At 45.5% G+C, this 20,894-nt stretch overlaps 2 protein-coding genes across 2 annotated transcripts in view; both read left to right on the forward strand.

Annotated features, from left to right (window-relative positions):
• Positions 1-8,702: 8,702 nt before the first annotated feature.
• Positions 8,703-14,680, forward strand: LOC124689499 (tRNA nucleotidyltransferase cca2-like). The gene is made up of 16 exons (XM_047223022.1): positions 8,703-8,863; positions 9,959-10,325; positions 10,408-10,577; positions 10,660-10,777; positions 10,879-10,931; positions 11,080-11,129; positions 11,451-11,549; positions 11,802-11,911; positions 12,043-12,170; positions 12,365-12,440; positions 12,794-12,877; positions 13,509-13,571; positions 13,667-13,811; positions 13,965-14,114; positions 14,186-14,280; positions 14,358-14,680. The coding sequence occupies exons 1-16, from the start codon at positions 8,703-8,705 to the stop codon at positions 14,469-14,471; spliced, it is 1,983 nt and encodes a 660-aa protein (XP_047078978.1). The 3' UTR covers positions 14,472-14,680.
• Positions 14,681-20,494: 5,814 nt separating this feature from the next.
• Positions 20,495-20,894, forward strand: part of LOC124689500 (wall-associated receptor kinase 2-like) — a 30,665-nt gene continuing 30,265 nt past the window's right edge. The window contains exon 1 of the mRNA XM_047223023.1: positions 20,495-20,862. Coding sequence (XP_047078979.1) covers positions 20,495-20,862 — 368 coding nt within the window. The remainder of the gene's footprint in view (positions 20,863-20,894) is intronic.

A 20,894-nucleotide genomic window follows, 5' to 3' on the forward strand; every position in this document is an offset into this window, starting at 1 on the left:
GGCCCCCGTGCCTCCTCCGACTCTGCCCTTCCGCCTACTTATACTCTCCATCGCGAAAACCCTATCACCGAGAGCCAAGATACGGAAAAAGTTCCAGAGACGCCGCCGCCAATCCCATCTCGGGGGATTCAGGAGATCGCCTCCGGCACCCTGCCGGAGAGGGGAATCATCTCCCGGAGGACTCTACATCACCATGATCGCCTCCGGACCGATGTGTGAGTAGTTCATCCTTGGACTATGGGTCCATAGCGAGTAGCTAGATGGTTGTCTTCTCCTCATTGTGCTATCATGTTTAGATCTTGTGAGCTGCCTATCATGATCAAGATCATCTATTTGTAATGCTACATGTTATGTTTGTTGGGATCCGATGAATATGGAATACTATGTCAAGTTGATTATCAATCTATCATATATGTATTGTTTATGATCTTGCATGCTCTCCGTTGCTAGTAGAGGCTCGCGGCCAAGTTGATACTTGTGACTCCAAGAGGGAGTATTTATGCTCGATAGTGGGTTCATGCCTCCATTGAATCTGGGACAGTGAAAGAAACTTCTAAGGTTGTGGATGTGATGTTGCCACTAGGGATAAAACATCGATGCTTTGTCTAAGGATATTTGTGTTGATTACATTATGCACCATACTTAATGCAATTGTCTGTTGTTTGCAACTTAATACTGGAAGGGGTGCGGATGCTAACCCGAAGGTGGACTTTTTAGGCATAGATGCATGTCTGGATAGCGGTCTATGTACTTTGTCGTAATGCCCTAAGTAAATCTCATATTAGTCATCATGATATGTATGTGCATTGTTATGCCCTCTCTATTTGTCAATTGCCCAACTGTAATTTGTTCACCCAACATGCTATTTATCTTATTGGAGAGACACCACTAGTGAACTGTGGACCCCGGTCCACTCTTTTACATCTGAATACAATCTACTGCAATCATTGTTCTCTGCTGCTCATTGCAAACAAACATCATTTTCCACACCATACGTTTAATCCTTTGTTTACAGCAAGCCGGTGAGATTGACAACTTCACTGTTAAGTTGGGGCAAATTATTTTGATTGTGTTGTGCAGGTTCCACGTTGGCGCCGGAATCCCTGGTGTTGCGGTGCACTACACTCCGTCACCAATAACCTTCACGTGGCCCTTGACTCCTACTGGTTTGATAAACCTTGGTTTCTTACTGAGGGAAACTTGCTGCTGTACGCATCACACCTTCCACTTGGGGTTCCCAACGGGCGTGTGCTTTACGCGTCAACAACCGGTTTCTTAATCTGCGGCATCTTCATGCCCCCCAGATATCTCGGGCCATTCGGCCTCTTCATCCTCTCCGGTCATTCGAGAGCTAGGAACCGGAGAGCTCTAAATCGGACTCTTCGGAAATCATAAGTCTAACTGTACCGGAGCTACCTAAAAACAACTTTCACAGATCCTGCTCGCTCGTGGAGATCTAATGACAAGAAAAAAGAAGAGATAAAAAAATATGTAAGTAAATCTACCGTAGCCGAGGATGAACACGAAGAAGGCTAAGGAGAGAAGGAGATGGGAACGGTGCGCACTGACCGTGAATGGGCGGCGGAGACCCTCCTCGGTAGCGCATCAGTGTTCGCCGGAGGAAAAGGAGCTTCGGCGGAGGAGCACGAGGAGCAGTTCGCAGATGGTTCGAGGGGAAAATGGAGAAAGGAGAGGGAGACGATGGGAGTGACGGCGAACCGTCACCCCTTAAATAGGCGGGGGCACTTAGTGGGTCGGAAGCAGTTCGGCCAACGACGGTTCGGCGGTTGGGCCGCCACGTGGTGCCGTGATACACGCGAAATTGGAGCAACCACGCGGAGGGTCACACGGATCAGGTGCGGCGTATTAAATGTGCGCGGGAGACGAGGGATTTGACCCTTGCTGACACTGCGTTGTCAGATACAATACGCATGTCACTGACAGGCACTGGTCTCGATATATTCTCGACTTCGCCGAGGAAAACTTAAAGACTAAGAAACCGCCAGAATGAGGCCGGAAGGGTTCCAAGGAGTTTGGTTTACCTGGATGGGTCCGGCAAGATGACGGCCTGTTTTAGGTTGAAACCAGAATGATTAATCCGGTGCGTTCGAAATAGGAACCTGGCGTGGTCCGTCGGATGACTCAGCCGGGCCACACCAGCTTCGAAGACTAATGTCGTGGGGTGACCCCCGGTAGGTCAAGACTATAGCAAAGATGGCATGATAAGGTGTTTGTATACCGGATTAAAGATTAATCCGGATTCTGAAAGTTTAGTTTAGGAGTGCTAAGTTAATACAAACCAGTATACCAACAGGGTTATGCCGGAGTAAGGGCAACTGGTAGTATCTAAACCGGGGCTATGCCTAAGAGATGAAACTTGAGAGATACAAAGGATAAGAGGCCGGTTCTCATAGGTGAAGATACCGGGGATCCGGCATAGGCTCAACTGTAGCATGTCGGCACCCTGGTCCAAGATTCTCTCGAGGACCAAAGGACAAGATGAGCGAAGCAGTTCAGCTTTAATCGAAACCCTGAGGCCAAAGAGGAAGATGACGTAAAAGAGGCCGGACGAGGTCACCAGGCCTATGATTAAACAAGGGAGTGTCATCCTGGAGCCAAAGAAGATTTATAAAGTAGGCTAAGGTAGGGGCATATTCCCTTAGGGTTCCTTCCTTGTAAGCCTCCTCTCCACTATATAAGGAGAGGAGGGGCACCCTTGTGCGGGACGATCGGGCAGTAGTGAATAGACTTTGGCTTATATGCCGTGCATCTTCAACCTCTGGCCATTTGGCTAAATTCCTGGGTTCAATACATCGCCTTGTGTGTTTCCCACCTCTATCATATCCCTCCTCCGGATCCTCAAGCGTACATCCGGCCCCTATCTTAAGCCTACCCATGGCATCTGTCTGTTCACCACGACGACATAGACAAATACTCCCTTTTTATGAGATAAGAGTGGCGACTTTGTATAGATATGGATGTGACAGGCGTCCTTCGGTGTCCTCCCCTCTCGGCCTCTCCCCACTCTCAAGCATGCAGTTTGCGAAGTTGAAATAGGGAGAAGTTGATATCATAACCCATGTTGCTATTCACATTCCGTGAGATTTGGTCCAGCGTGGTTCCACATGAAAAGAGAATCTGCAGCTATCATGTATGTAAAAACAGCAGTACTTTTGGCACTACTGTAGGTACTATTTAAACAAACTTAGAATGAATTTATAAATCCAGCACGACAAATCACAAGACCACATCGGCATAGTGTTCGGACTACATGTTGAAACAATATAGAACTCTATAGATCCAGTTTACCAAAAAAATTCTAAATAAATTCTAAAATATTGAATATTAGACTCATTTCGAAGAGTTCATCGCGAGAAAGTCAAATATGCAAACATAATCTCATTTGCATTTGTTACGTGAACATTGTTCTTGTTTTGAAATTATTAGTGCAATTGAACAAGTGAATCTTTTCGTATGAGTGGGCAGGAAGATGGACCTCACAGATGGATAGCCGTATGAACACTGGTGATATCCAATCACACTCGCCTCATTTCAACTGCACTGTTGCATTTTTGCACTCTTAACCACTAAAGTTAAAAAGATAAGTGAGCATATCATAAGATTCTAGACGTTTACACGAGCGAGGGATATGACAGGGGAAAGCAGCGAATTTACAGGCGCCGGTACATACCGGTGTCCCATCCACTGTTCATTTTGCTTTCAGATTGGTGAGCCTTTTAACATTTTGTCTAATATAAAACTAATAATTGAAATATAAGTGAAATTTTTGTGAAACCAAACTGATACATGGTTAACATTGTGAAACATTTTAAACTAGTATTTGAAATATAAGTGAAACTTTTATGAAACCAAAAAGATACATGGCTAACATTGTGAAACATTTTGGCACAAAAGTGAAACTACTGACGTCACTGCCTTATGTTTCACAAAATATTTTTTGTTTCAATTATATTTCAGTTTTGTTTTATAATTTTGTGAGAGGATTAAGTCTGCACATGGCTGATGTCATTGCTGACATCACTGCTGTAGGTACCGGCAACTGTAAATAGAGGTTTTCGTATGACACGGAAGAAAAAAAAAACATAGATATATTTGCAGTTCTACACACTAAAATGCATTTACGTACATCTGTAACCTATCTACCTGACGACCTGACAGGCCGGAGAAATTTACGCATGCCTCCTGTCCAGTTCCTCGAGACGGCCATGCATCCCTACTGACTGGCCCTACCCGCATGGCCAAATATGCTGAGTGAAACTGGACAGCAGCGCCGCCCACCGCACTCACTCTATCGCTCTGGTTAGCTGACCTAGCTCGTTTCCACTTCCGGCGTCGGGCCATGCCCAGCCGGCCAGCCTGCCTGCCAAATCCGTGTAAGCTCCAACCCACCACCGTCCTCCGGCCCATTCCCGGCCGTCGATTCATCTCGCGCCGCGCAGGCTGCACTTATAACATCCATCTAACCAAAGCTACCACACCACACCTGCTCAGGAAAGGGAGCTCACGAGCCATCGTCCACAAGAGACTTAGAGTCAAGAGAGAGAGAGAGAGAGATAGATCTAGCTAGCTAGAGAGTGCTGAAGCCGGCCGGCGGAGCGCGGTGACCGATCGATCAACCATGGCCGGCGGCGTGCGCGCGGTGGCCGGGATGTACGTCGTCCTGGGGCTCTCGGTGGTGTGCTTCGCGCTCTACGCCATCTCTCTCGATCCCACCGCGTTCCAGCAGCTCCAGCTCCAGGTACCACTCCTCTCTTCCCTCCAGCTACCTAGCTAGCTCACTTCGGAATCCGGCCTGTTCACTGCAACCATGATTTTTATTTGTTAGATTTTCCATCAAATCTGTAGTAATAATCAGGTCACCGAACCCATGCATGAGTACACACTACACAGTGAAGTTCAGTTGAGCCACGCACACTGCTACCTACAGTAGTTTCTACAAATTTTGCTAATGCTAAGCCGTCCAAGATTAATCTTTCCAAGTCCAGATCGATTCTTAGACGATATATATAGACGAGGTGTATTGGATCCGGTTCATCTTTTCACTGATTCCATTGCGTTCTGCTTTCGAGAATACCCCAATTGAACGGTATACTACTCCTCTAAATGCAGATGATCAAGGAGGACCCGGGTCACCAGCCGGAGGAGGGCCAGACCAGCTGCGCGGCGACGGCGGCGGAGGCGATGGCGATGCGCGCCGACGCGGCGGTGCTGCTGCTCTTCGGCGCGGGGCAGGCGCTGATGGCCATGGCAGCCTTCGCGGTCGCGGGGGCGAACCCTGTCGGCACCCTCCTCGCGCTGCTCCTGAGCATCCCCATGGCCGAGAGGGCCATCGCCATCCTCCCCGGGGTGCTCCTCGTCGCCATCGGGCGCTGCCACGACCACGGCTTCTACCACCAGCTGCGCATCGCCGGCGACGTCATTATCACCGTGCCGTTCGTTCTGCTCTCGATCGCCGCCGTCGTCGTGGTCTTCTGCGGCAAGGCCGACGCCTAGCTGCACCCTGCGCGAAGACCACTTATCTGAGTACTACTCTGCCGGCCGGGGCATTGAATCTGAGCGCTTGCATCCTTAGGTTAATTTGAGTTGTGTGTGTGTGTGTGGACATTTTCGTATTGCCGTGACTATGTTCGTGCTAGATAGGAGTGTTTGAGCAGTATATCAGTCTGCCACCAGCCCACCACCACCATTGAGCATTATTATTGTTCTCATCAGTCATCACAGCTGTGGTTAGTTGCTTACTGTGGTACGCGTCGTGGGGTTCTTGTCTGGGTGAACGGTCGACGACAGCGCGCGGTCGCCCGGCAGCTAAGCTCGATCCTGTCAGTTAAGCTTGATCCTTGTGTTCATAAAAAATAAGTGTGTGCTCGCTTGTGATAACACAGCTAGGTAGAAAATTCGGCTAGCTGTTAGGGCATGTATTGATAGGACTGTTTGTTTTTTTAGAAGAACAGGGCTCCAAACCCCGGCTCCATTTTACTGAAACCTCAGGCACAAAAACAACATTAGAGTTATTCTTTACATACCACCAGCACTCACACAAACACACATACCAGTTTTAAGCTACAGACCAAACAACTAGAAGTTTTCTGACAAAGCATCAAAGGGCTAGATGGAAACAGCTCTACAAACCATCAGCACCAAACCCCATGGCTAACTTGTTCGGGGACGCTTCAGGACTTGAAGCCTGCTCCGTCACCCACCAGGATCAGATCATTTGCCCCCAGGGTCTGTTAAACGTAGAGACACAGGATATTTGGGTGGGATTAGCTCAACGCTCTATGGCGTGGCCTGCCTCAATACATATACAGAATTATACAGTCTAACACTCTCCCTCAATCTTAACTGTGGCCTGAAGTGTTCAGTAAGTTAAGATTGCGTCTACATCCTATGAACAGCGGAAGAGACAACGGTTTGGTGAAGATATCAACAAGTTGATCTTTAGATGAGATAAACCTGATCTGCAGGAGCTTCTTTGCAACTCGTTCTCTCACAAAGTGATAGTCAAAGGGCTAGATGGAAACAGCATCTAAAAACCATAACCACCAAACCCCCAGACTAACTTGTTCAGGGACGCTTCAGGACTTTGAAGCCTGCTCCGTCACCCACCAGGATCAGATTATTTGCCTCTAGGGTCCTCACCAGGTCTTCATCTGTAATCAACATCGGGCCAAAACCCCTTGTACTGTTCATGTCGCAAACCTCCAGAGTTGATCCCTTCTTCTGAGGTGTTAGCCAGGCTCCGGCCACGACAGCAGGGGTGGCAGCCGAACCAACATCTCCAACTTGCTCAACAGCAGATTCATCTCTTCTCTTCCTTCTTCCTTCAGTAGAATTTTCCACTGAGCACACCTCTAAACCACTTGTCTCCACATTTCCTGCATACCAAACCATTGAGAACGTTTGAACACTTGATCATTTCTGGTAAGCCAGATAGTTCTCAGGATAGCAGAAAAGATCATATTATATAAATTGTTCTTTTTCTTTTCATTTTAAAGAGAGGTAATATCAGACAAATTTGAAATTTTAATTTTAAGATTCAAGACTGAACTTATTTCCTTCTAGATATTGGAAGCAACCACACATTCAAAGAAAAAATGCTGACATGATTCAACTTCATTATAAAAAAATACAAGTCAAATCATCAACATTCTGCCTCTTGACCAAGTTATCTCTAGTGAGCAACTTACTATGGAACAACAACCAAAGAAAGAAATGAATTTTTGGGGGCACTTTAATTTTCCAAACACAATGAATGTCAACAGGCTTAATCCCACCAAAATTAACCACAACATACATGGATTTCACACTATAGACCCCATTAGCTTCCCACATCCAAATCAAAGCATCTTTAATATTATTATTCAAAGAAATGGTTTGAGCAATTTTCTGAATTTCCAGCCACTGCAACATCAATCTATGGTCAAAACACCTTCTAAAGGTTACTTTCAAAGAAAGCCCATACCAAAGATCAGCAATGGTCTTATTCTGCTCATTAACTAGGAAATAAACTTCCCAGTATTGAATGGCCAGACTACAAGATCCAAACCAATGATCTTCCCAAAACTTTCTATTCCTACCATCCCCTACTTTCCACTGGTAGCCCATCCTAGCAGCTTTGGCAGCTCACATAACCCCTTTCTAGAAGGAAGAGGCACCACTAGGTGAGCAAGAAAAGAAATTGGGGTTAGCAACATTATATTTGTTGTCAATTATCTGCTTCTAAGTGATATCTTTTGATCCAAGAGGCTAACAAGCACATATTCAACTGTGATAAATCAGGAATGCCTAAACCTCCATACTCTTTTTTCCTAGTGACCAAACCCCAGTTAGCTAAGCGATACTTATAATGCCCCTCATAATTGTCCCAAAGGCAGTGAGCCATCTGAGAATTAATAAGGGTAATAGCCCATTTGGGAAACTTGATCACACTAAGTAAATAAAGAGGAATACTGGCCAGGACACTTCTAACCAGCTCTAATTTAGCAGCATGATTAAGAAGTTTCCCTCTCCAACCAGCAGCTCTTTTGAGGATTTTGTCGACAACAAGTTGTATATCTTCTCTCCTAAGCTTACTGTGATGCAGGGGAATTCCTAAATATTGCATATGAAATTCACCTAATTTACAACTCAAAATTGAGCAATAAATTGTGCATCATTATCATCCACATTAATAGGAACGAGATCACACTTATGGAAGTTGGTCCTCATGCCAGACATCTGCTTTCAAGAGACTAAGTCCAATATACTAATGGGTCTTGAGCTTGAGCGAGTCACTATATGTATCTCGGTATCGATGAAAACATTGTCCGAAATGTTTTATCTTTACAAGATACGAAGTATCAAAGTTATAGTTTAGTCTTTTTTTTTTGAGAAAATTTATGATTTAATCCTTGGTGCTATTATCCGAGTACAGTCGCGATAGGACAGTTTTTTGTTTTATTTTTTGATGAGGACATTGCGATAGGACAGTTTGAAGCCACCAGGACTACTGGACCGGATTCATTAGTCAAAAAGAAATTCTGGACCGGATTCAGGCCCACGTAGCCCCACAGGCAGCTACAGGCCCACACAACATTACCAGAAGCGAACGAACAGGGGAAAAAAAAAGCTACGCGAGCTAACTAGAACGAGCAGAGGACTCGCGTCACGGCGGCGGCGGAGGCTGCGCGCCGGCGTCGAGGATGATGGATTCGGGCGACCTCATCTCCCCGTTCAATGGGTACGCTTACCTCCCTCTCTCTCAAAGAGAGAAGGAGCGGACGATGCCGCCCGGCGACGGGGGCGGCGGCTCTTGTGCGACGATTCCGACGGACTGCGACAACCCCACCACTCCTTCCACCAGGTATATTTCCCTCCTCCGTTTCTTTTCTCTCTGCTCGTTAGGTTTTACTCCCTCCATCTCACAGCTTAGGGCGTGAAAAAAAAATCGATTTTTGCTCAAAGCTTAAGGCGTGGGTGCAAAACTATCCCTAACCTTCCCATATTACCCCTAGCTCTCAATCCCGTCGTCCTCAAAATATGCGCAGCAACAGCGCCTTTCTTATCTTCCGCGCCAGAGTTAATTGGAGTAGTTAAATGTAGCGTCGGCCTCGCAATGGATACCAACGCCTTGAGTCTGTCCACGCTCGCATGCATGGAGTTAGGAGCCATAATGGAGACGGCACAAGGTGAGAAACGAGGAGTCTGTGGCCACTACTATAGTATTGAGAGAAAATTAAGGAGAGTTATTACGTGCTTTTAATACGGGGCAATCCTGGAAACTTTTGACGATGTAAAACCTGCCTTAATCTCTGTGCCGAAAAATATACGCCCTAACCCTTGAGATGGAGGGAGTAGATAAGAGGGGGCCGAAGAACCTTAGACTAGCCACAATGGAAATATCATACATCTGATGTGGCAGTGCAATTAAGGATGAGAGAGAGGGTACTAGTATCATAGGTAGATACTGTATCATAGCACATACACTAGAAAAATTAATGTCAAGTAAATCTTGTACACATATTTACATTGAGATTCTACAAAACAATTAATATATGAAGACTATGATACTAGTATATGATACCATGCATTGTGGAGATAGTAACATCTAGTAGTATCATACGCATGATACTTCTATATGATACTATGCATTGTGACTAGTCTTAGGTTGCCTCCCTCCGAATTTTGGGTTTCGGATCGACGTACAAATGCAACCCTTTTCTTTATTTCGCGCGCGGTGTGAAGTTTCCAGTTGCAATAATATTTATTGGATTGTGCTTTTTTTTGGTGAAAGAAATTGTAGAAAGGGGAGGAGATTGTTTCCTTGTAATTGGTTCATTTGGACCATGTGAAAAAAATTAAACCACAATCTGTGCTAGCTGCAAAGACTGGTATTAGCTGCAATTTTCTCTCTTTCCACGATATTCACCAGCTGCACTGACTAACTATGGGCGTCTAGGATGACTAGCTATGAGAGAAACGAAGGAAACCAAGCCAGGCTCCGCCTGCCGATGGACGCACCCAATAAAGCACATGGAGATTTGCCGATCGGTCCCTCCGCTGCTCACCGAGACGCCAACAATCCAGGGAGGTGTTCCAAACGCGTCCTGCGGGTGGTGCGTGGGGGAGGTGCGGGTAACTCCGGCAACTCTGTCATGACGGCAGGGTCACTGGAGCAGTTGCAGCGGGGCGCCGAGGTAGTGGAGACCGTAGTAATAGAGCTGACAGAGGAAGAGGAGAAGATCTTCCAACGGCTTCTTGATGTCGTCGGTCACTTCGACCTCGGCACCACGCTTCGTGTCGCCGGTGGCTGGGTCCGCGACAAGGTTTTATCCTCTTTTTTGGTTTCCTTTCTCCTTAATTTTGCTCCTCGCCTCGCTGCTGACTAACACATAGAATTCTCGGCAGCTATTAGGGGAACAGCCTGCTGACATCGACATTGCCCTTGATAATAATATGACGGGCCTCGAGTTCTCCGTCAAATACGCAAAGTTCCTTGTGGAGAAGAAGTTGACAGTGGGGGAGAAGCAGCAGGAGAAAGGAACGAAGCAGGAAGGAGGAACTAATGTTATCCGGTGGTATGCAAATTCTAGTTAGGCTGCTGCTAATCCTCCTCATGAGTAACTTATTAACTTGAATGATTACGTTATTTTTTTGCAGCAATCCGGATCGATCCAAGCACTTGGAAACTGTTAAGATGTCTGTGTTGGGCAGGGACATTGACTTTGTTAACTTGAGGTCTGAAACGTACGTTGAAAGCACCCGTATTCCTACCATGGTGTGTACTTTTCTTATTGGCCTCAGTGCGCACTATACATATATATGTGAGTATTTTTTTTATTACTGATAGATATTTTACAACCTGATTATCACTTGCAGAAGAGTGGCACTGCCGAACAAGATGCATACCGTAGGGACCTAACAATTAATAGGTAATACCTTGATACCCCATTAATGATGTGTTTGTGTTGTATCTGAAAGCTTTTCTTTCATCATTACAATGTTGATATAAATTTGACGTCAAGACAGCATATTCCTTAGAAGCCCTGCATATTTATCTTTTCAAAACAATTTTGGCAGTTTATTCTACAACATCAATGATAACTGTGTGGAAGACTTTACTCGAAGAGGTGAGTTTGTACTACTTATGTGGCACGAGATACCAAATTCATTTGCGTGCCGTCATACAACCTGTCAGCTCATGTCCATCAAATTTGAAAGTGCGCTGTCGATTCTTCAATTTATTAAGTTATTCAGTGATAGTCCAAACCTTCATCTATCTCGGTGTTGTTTGGCATGTTGACTCACCTACAGTCAACTTAAGAAGTTTGAGTACCCCAAACCGCATTTTTAAAGTTCATGGACATGTATGATACACCCTACTGCCTATGCATTTTACTCTAAATTTATGGGACCATCATGCAATATTCAAGCTGCTTTGCATTGTGAAGGTATTGATGACCTCAAGAAGGGCCTTATTGTTACTCCTTTAGATCCCAAAGCTACCTTCTTGGATGACCCACTGAGAGTTCTTCGAGCAATTCGATTTGGTAAGTTTAAACATCTCCTAGTTGATCTTAACATACAGGTACTAGGCAGGGAAGCATGATACTTGTATTTCCTGGGGGCAATGGCTAGTATATGTACACGTAAAAGGCATGGAAATATATTATAAACCCCTTATAGAACCCATATATTACACGGACTACAAATACACACAGTTATGTAATGTGACATTCCAAAATTTAGAATTGAATCATCATGTTTTTTTTCTTGCATTGGCTCATCGTTATCTTTCGCAGCTACTAGATTCAACTTTACATTGTCCCATTTGTTGAAAGAAGCTGCTTCGGACGAAAAGGTGAAGTTGGAACTTTCCTGCAAGATTAGCAGAGAACGTGTTGGCGAGGAGGTTTGATGCCTACACTACTTATCATCTGACGACAGCTCTTTCATTAATTTTTTCCTGTTTTTTTGTAACAATGCTTTATCATTGTTGATGAACTTGGAAAACAACCCTAGTGATAATGCCTTTTTGTGCAGATTAATCATATGATGTCAGGCAGACGCCCAGTTGAAGCAATGTCTTACATCTGTGATTTGGGGCTATTTTATGTTGCATTTACTTTCCCTGAAAAATCCAACCCTCCAAATTTTGATAACTATGATCGGTCTGTCGTTGTTCTGACATCTACTTATTTTGTGTTTCAGATCCAACTGATAGTACACAGTTTTATTTCCAATTAGGGTACTTGTAGGAATTTGGAATAGTAGAAGATACCAATGTGCAGTTATATCTCCTTATTTCCATTATTACCCATGGTTCACTTCAGTTCCATCTATTATTTTGTACTGGTATATGCAGGTGTTGTGTTTCACACATTGAAGCGGCTTGGAACTTTGCAATTTCTTTGCACAATGGCGTTTCTCATCCCTTGCTGGTCTGTTTTGTTTTTACTTAGATGATTTCCATGTGTTCTTACTTCTATTTAAAATGCTTCATAGTAAGAGCTTGACAACCCTTCACTGGTGAACTACTTAAGCCATTTATATAGAAATATGTAAATCGAAAATAAAGCTCTTCAATGGTACCAATGTCTTTTCTTCTCCATGATTTATCATAGTAGTATTGTTTACTAATATTCAGAGCATCTCTGGTGCGATAATAACTTCTACCCCAATTTCCTCTTACCTCTTTTGTGGATTCGATGCTATTATGGCAAAACATAATTGTTTGATTGTAATATGTTCTCTCTTGCCTTTCCCTAACATAAATATCTTTTACGGTGTTTAGGATGAACAGCGACAACTTTACCTCTATAGTGCACTCTTTTTTCCTCTCCGAAAGATGTTCTACTTGGACGAAAAATCTAAGAAGGTAACGTCTAAGTTATGCATCATCCAATCTTGTGTAAATCCAAGGTTTTAATCTATTTGAACAGGCAACTTTTTGTGTCATCTTAGTTTCACTAAAACTGTTTACTTAGGAGCAATACATGTAAGCCGTTCTGTTTATTACTGTATTACTGTGCTGACTGGAGAGGCAAGGCGGGCTTGGTGTGACATAGCCATTAGTTTTCAGTTAACTGAATATTATATGCTTATAATCTACCTAGATTAAGTGAGAACAGTAGCTTTCTAGGAAGGCAGTTATTCTTGGGTTTAGATAAACCTACGTAGGTTAAGTAAAGTCTTAACAGCTCCAAGAAATGTAGAAATAGGTCCCCTTGCTTTTTACGATCTCCGTTTGCAAATAAGTCCCAAAGTAGGCAATGTTAATGGTATAATGGTCAGGGGTATTAGAGTAATATTTGAGTCTACGATTTCTCTCTTGTGCCCATCTTGTGGTTCCCCTTAATGGCTCATTGCTGCTCGTCTCTAGAAGTGAACAGGGATTGCAACATTTGAAGCCTGACCCTACTGCTGCTCACAGCCCCTTGTTGTGTGTTTTGAACGGTATCCATCTGCTACTGTCTTTAAGTCTTTTGCTTGTGTTATCTCATCTGCAGATTGAGGTCACTAGATATATTGTTAAGGAGTCATTAAAGCTGCCAGCATGCCTTGCTAAATCGGTATGTTGTGTTGAATTGCCCTGAGCAACATTTGCTCTTGTGACTCCCAGTCTTGTGCACTGTGGTAACAAATTAACTTTCTTGTGTGCTTAAAGGTTGTCAACATACATGCTGCCAGCGGAAAGTTTGCTAAATTTCTTCTCCTCTTTGAATCAAATGTCGCTTCCGGAACTCTCAAGGAGGAGTTGGAAGATGTATATCTTGAGTTACCAACGGACACATTGAATCGTGTTTATGCAGGTCAGTGTCAGCATGCTATTTTTTACCACCGTTATCTTGTGCCCTGGTCTGATGCATGTAGGCATGTTCTTGTTGTAGTAATTTGCGTCCAATCTCAAAGTCCTAAGATTATTCCTTTTAGTTGTATTTTGGACCATAACATTTGGCATTCAGGAGTTATACTTTCTGAAATAAAGGACTTTTGGCGGGTTGCACTTGCTATATCCATTCTCTACTGCTATCCAGAAGCTGAAAATGCCCTCAGCCAGCAGGATCGGTTGAAAGAGAAGTACATGGAAGTTGAGCATTTCATAAATGATCTAGGTAAAGTAAACTAATGATGGTTTACGCTTTTCCCGTCACCGCAAAATTTGGAGATAACATGTTAAGTTCAGGTCTCAGTGAGGTGTGGAAGTGGAAGCCATTGCTCAAAGGTGAAACCATAATGGCAGTCATGCAGCGGTCAGAAGGTCCAGCGATTGGAGAATGGGTATGCACCATGGCCCCCTTGTAAGTGCTCACATGACCAATTGTGCCCAAAAGATGTTAACACGTTCCTTGTCGCAGAAAAAACGTGTGTTCAGGTGGCAGCTTGCGCATCCAAACGGAACCGTGGATGATTGCATCGACTGGATGAAGCAGTCGCAGTGGAAACGCCAAAAGTTAGAATCCAGCATCTGATTTTGAGCTGCCCCAGTTTGCACTAGTTAAGCTGCCGGCCTGCCACCTGGAGCTTTTTGCTTGTTCCGATTGTGGTTGGTGCTAGTTATCCTCGTTCTTTGTTTACTCCTCGTAAATCAATCGAGATTACCTAATCCAGTTTGCTTGTTTGTCACGGGGTCAGCTCTAAGCACCAATGAGGCATTTCAGTTTCTTACAGGTCGTGCCAAAGAGGGCTCTTTGTACATCGTGTTTTAATTCGTCTTCGCCAGAGTCGTGGTTTTCGAAATATTTAACAAAAGTTCTGTTAAAAAGTCCACATATTTTTGTAGGACATAGTTTGCATCTCTAATTAATATTGGTTCCCATTGCAACGCACGGTTCTTTAATTAGTAGAAAAACTGGCAATTTTGCTATGTAATCATGCTAAATTGAGATTAGATATCTAGTTCTAGTACTCTTGCACGGACATGGAAATGATGCTAATGCCTACTTTATTTTGGCAACATTGCGAGAATATAAGATAGCGGCAACTTAAAATAGAGGCCGAGTTATATATAGTTCTTTATTTTTAAACACTTATAATTTGTATATCAAGTTCTTTATTTTTAAACACTCATAATTTGTATATCAAAGTTTTTAAAAATTGAAACAAAATTCTAGAGGTAGCCAACGAGTGTACTGCATAAATGCGAAATCTCAATGTGAATTACTTTCTATTTTGTCTTTTTTGTGTTGAGACTTTTCACATTTGTACAATACATCATAGACTATCATATCATTATTTTCACATTTTTTAAAAACTTTAAAATACGAATTTTGAATGTTTCAAAATAAAGGGCTACCTATAGCTCGGCCTCCGTTTAGCCCTCTCATAGTATAGCAGTTATAAATAATAACATAGCGCCCGCCTTGGGTTTGTGGAAGGTGGTCGTGCTCAAGGCTTTCTTCCCCGGCGGCTTGGCCTATGGTGTGTATCCGTACTCTCGGGCGAGCAGCTCTACTTCTGGAAGGTACGACGCCCTACGAGCCAGAGCGAGAAGGCAGGGGCCTTCTTCGGAGGTGGAAACGGGTTTCACATTGGCGGTGTCGCATTGGAAGTTGACCAAGGCAGGATTTGGGATCTGCTTAGGATGTTTTTTTTCTAATTCTTTAGGACTGTACAATTAAGGTAGGATGTCTCTGCCGTGTCAAGCAACCCCAAATCCTTCCTGAGCTCAACGATTTGAACGGTCCACGCGACGCACGAGCGCGACGCACGAGAGTGTTAATTTTGCTCCATGTTCTTTTTGTTACTTACTTTTAATATAATCTCTTCCGCATATACTTTACTCCCGTAATGAGATCAAGTTGGATATAAAAAAGGGAGATCTGTATTGGTCACGTTGCATTGCAACTAGTATATTTGAGAATTCATATAATGGCAGATCGAGATGTGATGCTTCATAAGTTCCTATCGACATGGTATTTCACTTCCTCACCTTTTGCTTTCTTAATTACTACAGTTCTTAATGCAATGGAAGCGTGAGGATTGAGCTTTTCACGTTTTCTTCTCTAATTTTCTATTCCGGCAACATGGCATCTTTCTGCAACTATTTATTCTGACCGACTGGTATGGAAGCGCTGGACCTCTCCTAGTCGCACAGAAAGAATAGAAAACAAAGAAGGGATCGGGTCATGGAGGAAAAACAACGACGGCGGTACTGCGGTAGGACCTGTCCAGCGTCAAACGCCCTCTCACGGAACAACAAAACCAGGGTTCAAAAGTCAAAACCATCCCAAATCGAGGGGTACTTTGGGGTTGTAATTTGAACAATATTTTACTGATTCAACTGGGGGGTTCTGATCGCAACTTGAGCACAAGCTTGGAGAGCTGTTTGTCTCTTTCGCCCGGTTCCGTATCACAGATACAAATCCCCCATTTGGCCATTTACCACATGTCCGAGAGCGAAAATAGGGTTTATTCTCTTTTCCAACTAAAGTGATCCACTATGGGCTGGGATTTCTAGATAGTAAGCTTAGGATTTTTTTTTCGAGTTTTTGTACCGCAGGCTAGGCTAACTCTTTAGTACATAAACATTTGCCTTCCATAAAATTAAGATACCATGTTGTGTACTTCCGAAAAAAAATCTCTCTACCGTGTCAAGCAACTCCAAATCTTCTTGACCTCAGCGATTTGAATGGTGATCACGACACACGAGAGTGCTAATTTTGCTCCATGTTCTTTTTTGCCATTTTATATATTTTTACAAATCCATATTACTTGTTTCTATTAAAATTAAAATATTTCTAGATACATATATATATATTAACGACGACTAATATAGATATGAGGCAGTACAAATCTCTTCCGTATGTACTTTGCTCCCGTGAGATTAAGTTGGACATGAAAAGATATACTATCATATATCTATTGATCACGTTGCACTGCAAGTGCAACTATTTGATGCAATATGCCAGATCTCTTAACTTGATGTGTTGGAAAGCATTGACATTGGACTGTCCAGTTCCTATGGACATGGTATTGCGCTGCTTTCTTAATTAGTTCTTATGCAGTGGAAGCTTGAGGATTGAGTTTCGCCTTTCTCTTTTCTAATTTTCTACTGCACTACTTGCCATCTTTGTGCAACTATTCATTCCGACTGACCGGCATAGAAGCGATGGACTGTCCTAGTCGCTAGAAAGAATTGGGACAGAGAAGAAAAACAACGACGGCGGTAGGAATTGGGTAGTCCAGCGTCAACGCCTTCACAAAACCAGGGCTCAAAAGTCAAAACCATCCCAAATCGAGCGTGCCTAGCGAACCTATCTCGACCATGCTTTAAAGTTCGTGCAAGCCAACAACACGAAAAACGGTTGCTATCCAAACTCACGTTTTTTTGCATCCTTGAAACCGGGAAATGACTTGTCGAGCAACCAAACTCGCCCCTAAAGAGACGGTGTTTCATGAAAAGGAGGAAGATGTTTGACACTCTGGTTTGCACCGTTTATCATGCCGTGTGGAAACACATAAAACACACTACAACACGTATCAAGACCATTTGCCACAGAGGCTGGCGACGATCATCTTAGGAGATCAAAAGATGTTGCCTCTGCCAAGAGAGTAGGAAAAGGAGTTCTAGATAGTAATGTAGAAGAGTAGGCTTAGGTTTTTTTCGAGTTTTTTTTTTTACCGCAGTCTAGGCTAACTCTTTAGTACATAAACTTTTTCTTTCCAGAAAACTAAGATACCACGTTGTGTACTTCCGGGGAAAAAAATCTACGCCGTGTCAAGCAACTCCAAATCATTCTTCACGCGAGAGTGCTAATTTTGCTCCATGTTCTTTTTTGTCATTTTATATATTTTCACAAATCCATATTACTTGTTTCTACTAAAATAAAAATATTTCTAGATACATATATATTAACGACGACTAATATAGATATGAGGGAGTACGAATCTCTTCCGTATATACTTTGCTCCCGTGAGATTAAGCTAGACATGAAAAGATATATATCATATATGTATTGATCACGTTTTTTTTTTTTTTGAAGTAAATGTATTGATCACGTTGCACTGCAAGTGCAACTACTTGATGCAATATGCCAGATATCTTAACTTGATGTGTTGGAAAGCATTGACATTAGAGTGTCCAGTTCCTATGGACATGATATTGCGCTGCTTTGTTAATTACTAGTAGTTCTTATGCAGTGGAAGCGTGAGGATTGAGTTTCGCCTTTCTCTTCTCTAATTTTCCCTAATTTTCTACTGTACTACTTGCCATCTTTCTGCAACTATTCATTCCGACCGACCGGCCGGAAGCGCTGGATTGTCCTGGTCGCCCAGAAAGTATAGGAAGAGATCGGGACGGAGAGGAAAAACAACGACGGCGGTAGGAATTGCGCAGTCCAGCCTCAGCGCCCTCTCACGGAACCACAAAACCAGGGTTCAAAAGTCAAAACCATCCCAAATCGAGGGGGTGGTTTGGGGTTGTAAGGGCATGTATGAGGTGACGTCAGTCTTCCTTTGGAGCTGTCATGTAGGATTTTTATGTTTAGTTGGCGAAGAGAGATTGAAGAAAAAGAAAATATTGTCTTTCCTTAGCTAAGGGACAATCTCTTATGAAATAAGAGAAAACTATTTCTCCATTGTATTATTTGTCTTCTCTTAGCAATTTAATTTCTTTCTAAAATTTAATTGATTCTCATTTATTGCTAGGGATAACAATAAGAGATAATGCATTGTACCATGTATATGTAGTGTCTTCTCTAGATGACGTGGACTGCTAAGAGAAGACCCATCTTTTCTACCATTGTACATGCCCTAACTTGTAAGGGCATCTCCCCGCGCCGACCCAAACCGGATGGCGTTGGCCCATCCAAATTTAGCCATTTGGGTGGCCGCGCGGACACCCGGACCTTGCTGACAGTCCGTTTGAATCGCGCAAATTCAACGCAAAATTAAAGACCACAAAAAAAACAAATTAAATTTAAACTAAAGTTCATTAAACTTACCTATATTTTGGGCAAATTTTACACAAAAGAAAACCCTGTATGGGCTTTAACTAAAAAAAAGTGGAAACCCTAGTCTACGGTTTGGGACGCGGTGGCCGCCGGCGCGCCACCTACTCCCACTAGGTACTCGTCGTCGTCGCCGTCGATGAGGAAGATGCCCCCCGGCGGCTTACACAAAGAAAACTCTGTATGGGCTTTAACTAAAAAAAAAGTGGAAACCCTAGTCTACGGTTTGGGACGCGGTGGCCGCCGGCGCGCCACCTACTCCCACTAGGTACTCGTCATCGTCGCCGTCGATGAGGAAGACGCCCCCCGGCGGCAACGCGCTGTTTCGGCTGGACACGCCGAAGGGCACCGGGAACTCCGGCCAGGGCGACCATTGCGCCCTTTCCCACGCAGAGTGCGGGTCCGGAGGGCTCGCCGGCCTACGCATGCGTGCCAACCGCGTCGCCTCCTTTTGTCGCTGCTCCGCCGCAGCGGCCTCAAGCTCCGCCTCGTGCTTGAGGCGGAGTAGGCGCTCCTCCTCCCGGAGCGCGGCCTAGCGCGTGGCCTCCTCCTGTTAGCGCGCCATGGCAAGGAACGCCCACGTCGGCGTCCTCCTTGGCCTTCCTGGCCTCCTCCTCCTCCTCCAGCGTGGAGGCACGCAACAGCTCGACGAGGTGCTACCATTTGGCCAGCTCCTCAAGGTCATTGACCTCGCGGGACGCCGCGAGCGCGGCGCATAGCTCGGGTCGTCCTCCTCCTCGGGCTGGGCCTGTGGCGCTGGCGCGGCCCGCCTCAAACCACAAGTCCCAGTAGGGACTCGTGTCGCTGTAGGCGGGGTCCTCCCGGAGGTCCGCCAGCAGCTGCGCCCGCCGCCGCTGGATCTCCGCCAGGCGGGCGTGGCCGGTGGCCGGGATTGGCGGCACCGGAACCCGATCTGGGCTCAGGTGCCAGCCGTGGGGGAGGTGCACGTCGCCCCACGACATTGGGGCGCCGGCCTCCCAGAAGATCTGCGCCACCACGATGGTGACGTAGATCCGATCGCGCATCGGCGCCGGCGGCCTCGTGGTTGTTCACTCTAGGCTCGAACTCGCGCTTCGGGGGCTCGGGGCCATGGCGGCGCAGAAGCTCGAGCGAGCGTGCATAGTGGAGTGTGGAGTGGGGACTGGATAGGGACAGTCCTCCTCCGAGATCACATTTAATAGGACTCGTCCGCCGACAGGTGGGCCTGGGAGGCGAGAACGTGGACGCGCGAGGATGCCGCGTGCCATGCGCGGCCACGTAAAAGTAGCCCACATTGAGGCCGGATTTGGATCGTTCCGGACACCGTGGCCATCCGCTTTTAAGATTTATCGTGGAGTTACGTGACGATTTTGTCCAATGTGACCCATTCGGAGGCGCCGGCGCGGGATGGGTACCGCGTCGGAGATGGTCTAATCTGAACCGTATTTTACTGATACAACTGAGGCCGGGTTCTGATCTCAACCTGAACACAATTTCAGAGAGCCGTTTGTCTCTTTCGCCCGGTTCCGTGTCACACAGAGACAAAAAGATCCCCCATTTCCCACATGGCCGACGGCGGCGAGTCCGGCGACGAGACGGCGCTCCACACTTCGCCGACGGTGCCGCCGCTGGAGGACGACGACCTCCTGGGCGAGATCCTCCTGCGCCTCCCCCCTCTACCCTCCTCGCTCCCCCGCGCCTCCCTCGTCTCCAGCCGCTGGGCCCGCCTCGCCGCGTCCGCCGCCTTCCGCCGCCGCGTCCCGGCCCACCACCGCGCGCCCCCCGTCCTCGGCCTCTTCCACAACCCCGCGGGCGAGCTGCTGTTCACCCCCGCGCTCGCCCCGCCCGACCGCATCCCGCGCGAGCGCTTCTCGCTTTACCCCGGCGGCGACGGCTCCTGCCCCGACCCGTTCGACTGCTGGAGCCTGCTCGCGTGCCGCCACGGCCGCGTCCTCATCGCCAGCT

Source organism: Lolium rigidum, chromosome 2, assembly GCF_022539505.1.
Source record: "Lolium rigidum isolate FL_2022 chromosome 2, APGP_CSIRO_Lrig_0.1, whole genome shotgun sequence".
NCBI lineage: Eukaryota > Viridiplantae > Streptophyta > Magnoliopsida > Poales > Poaceae > Lolium > Lolium rigidum.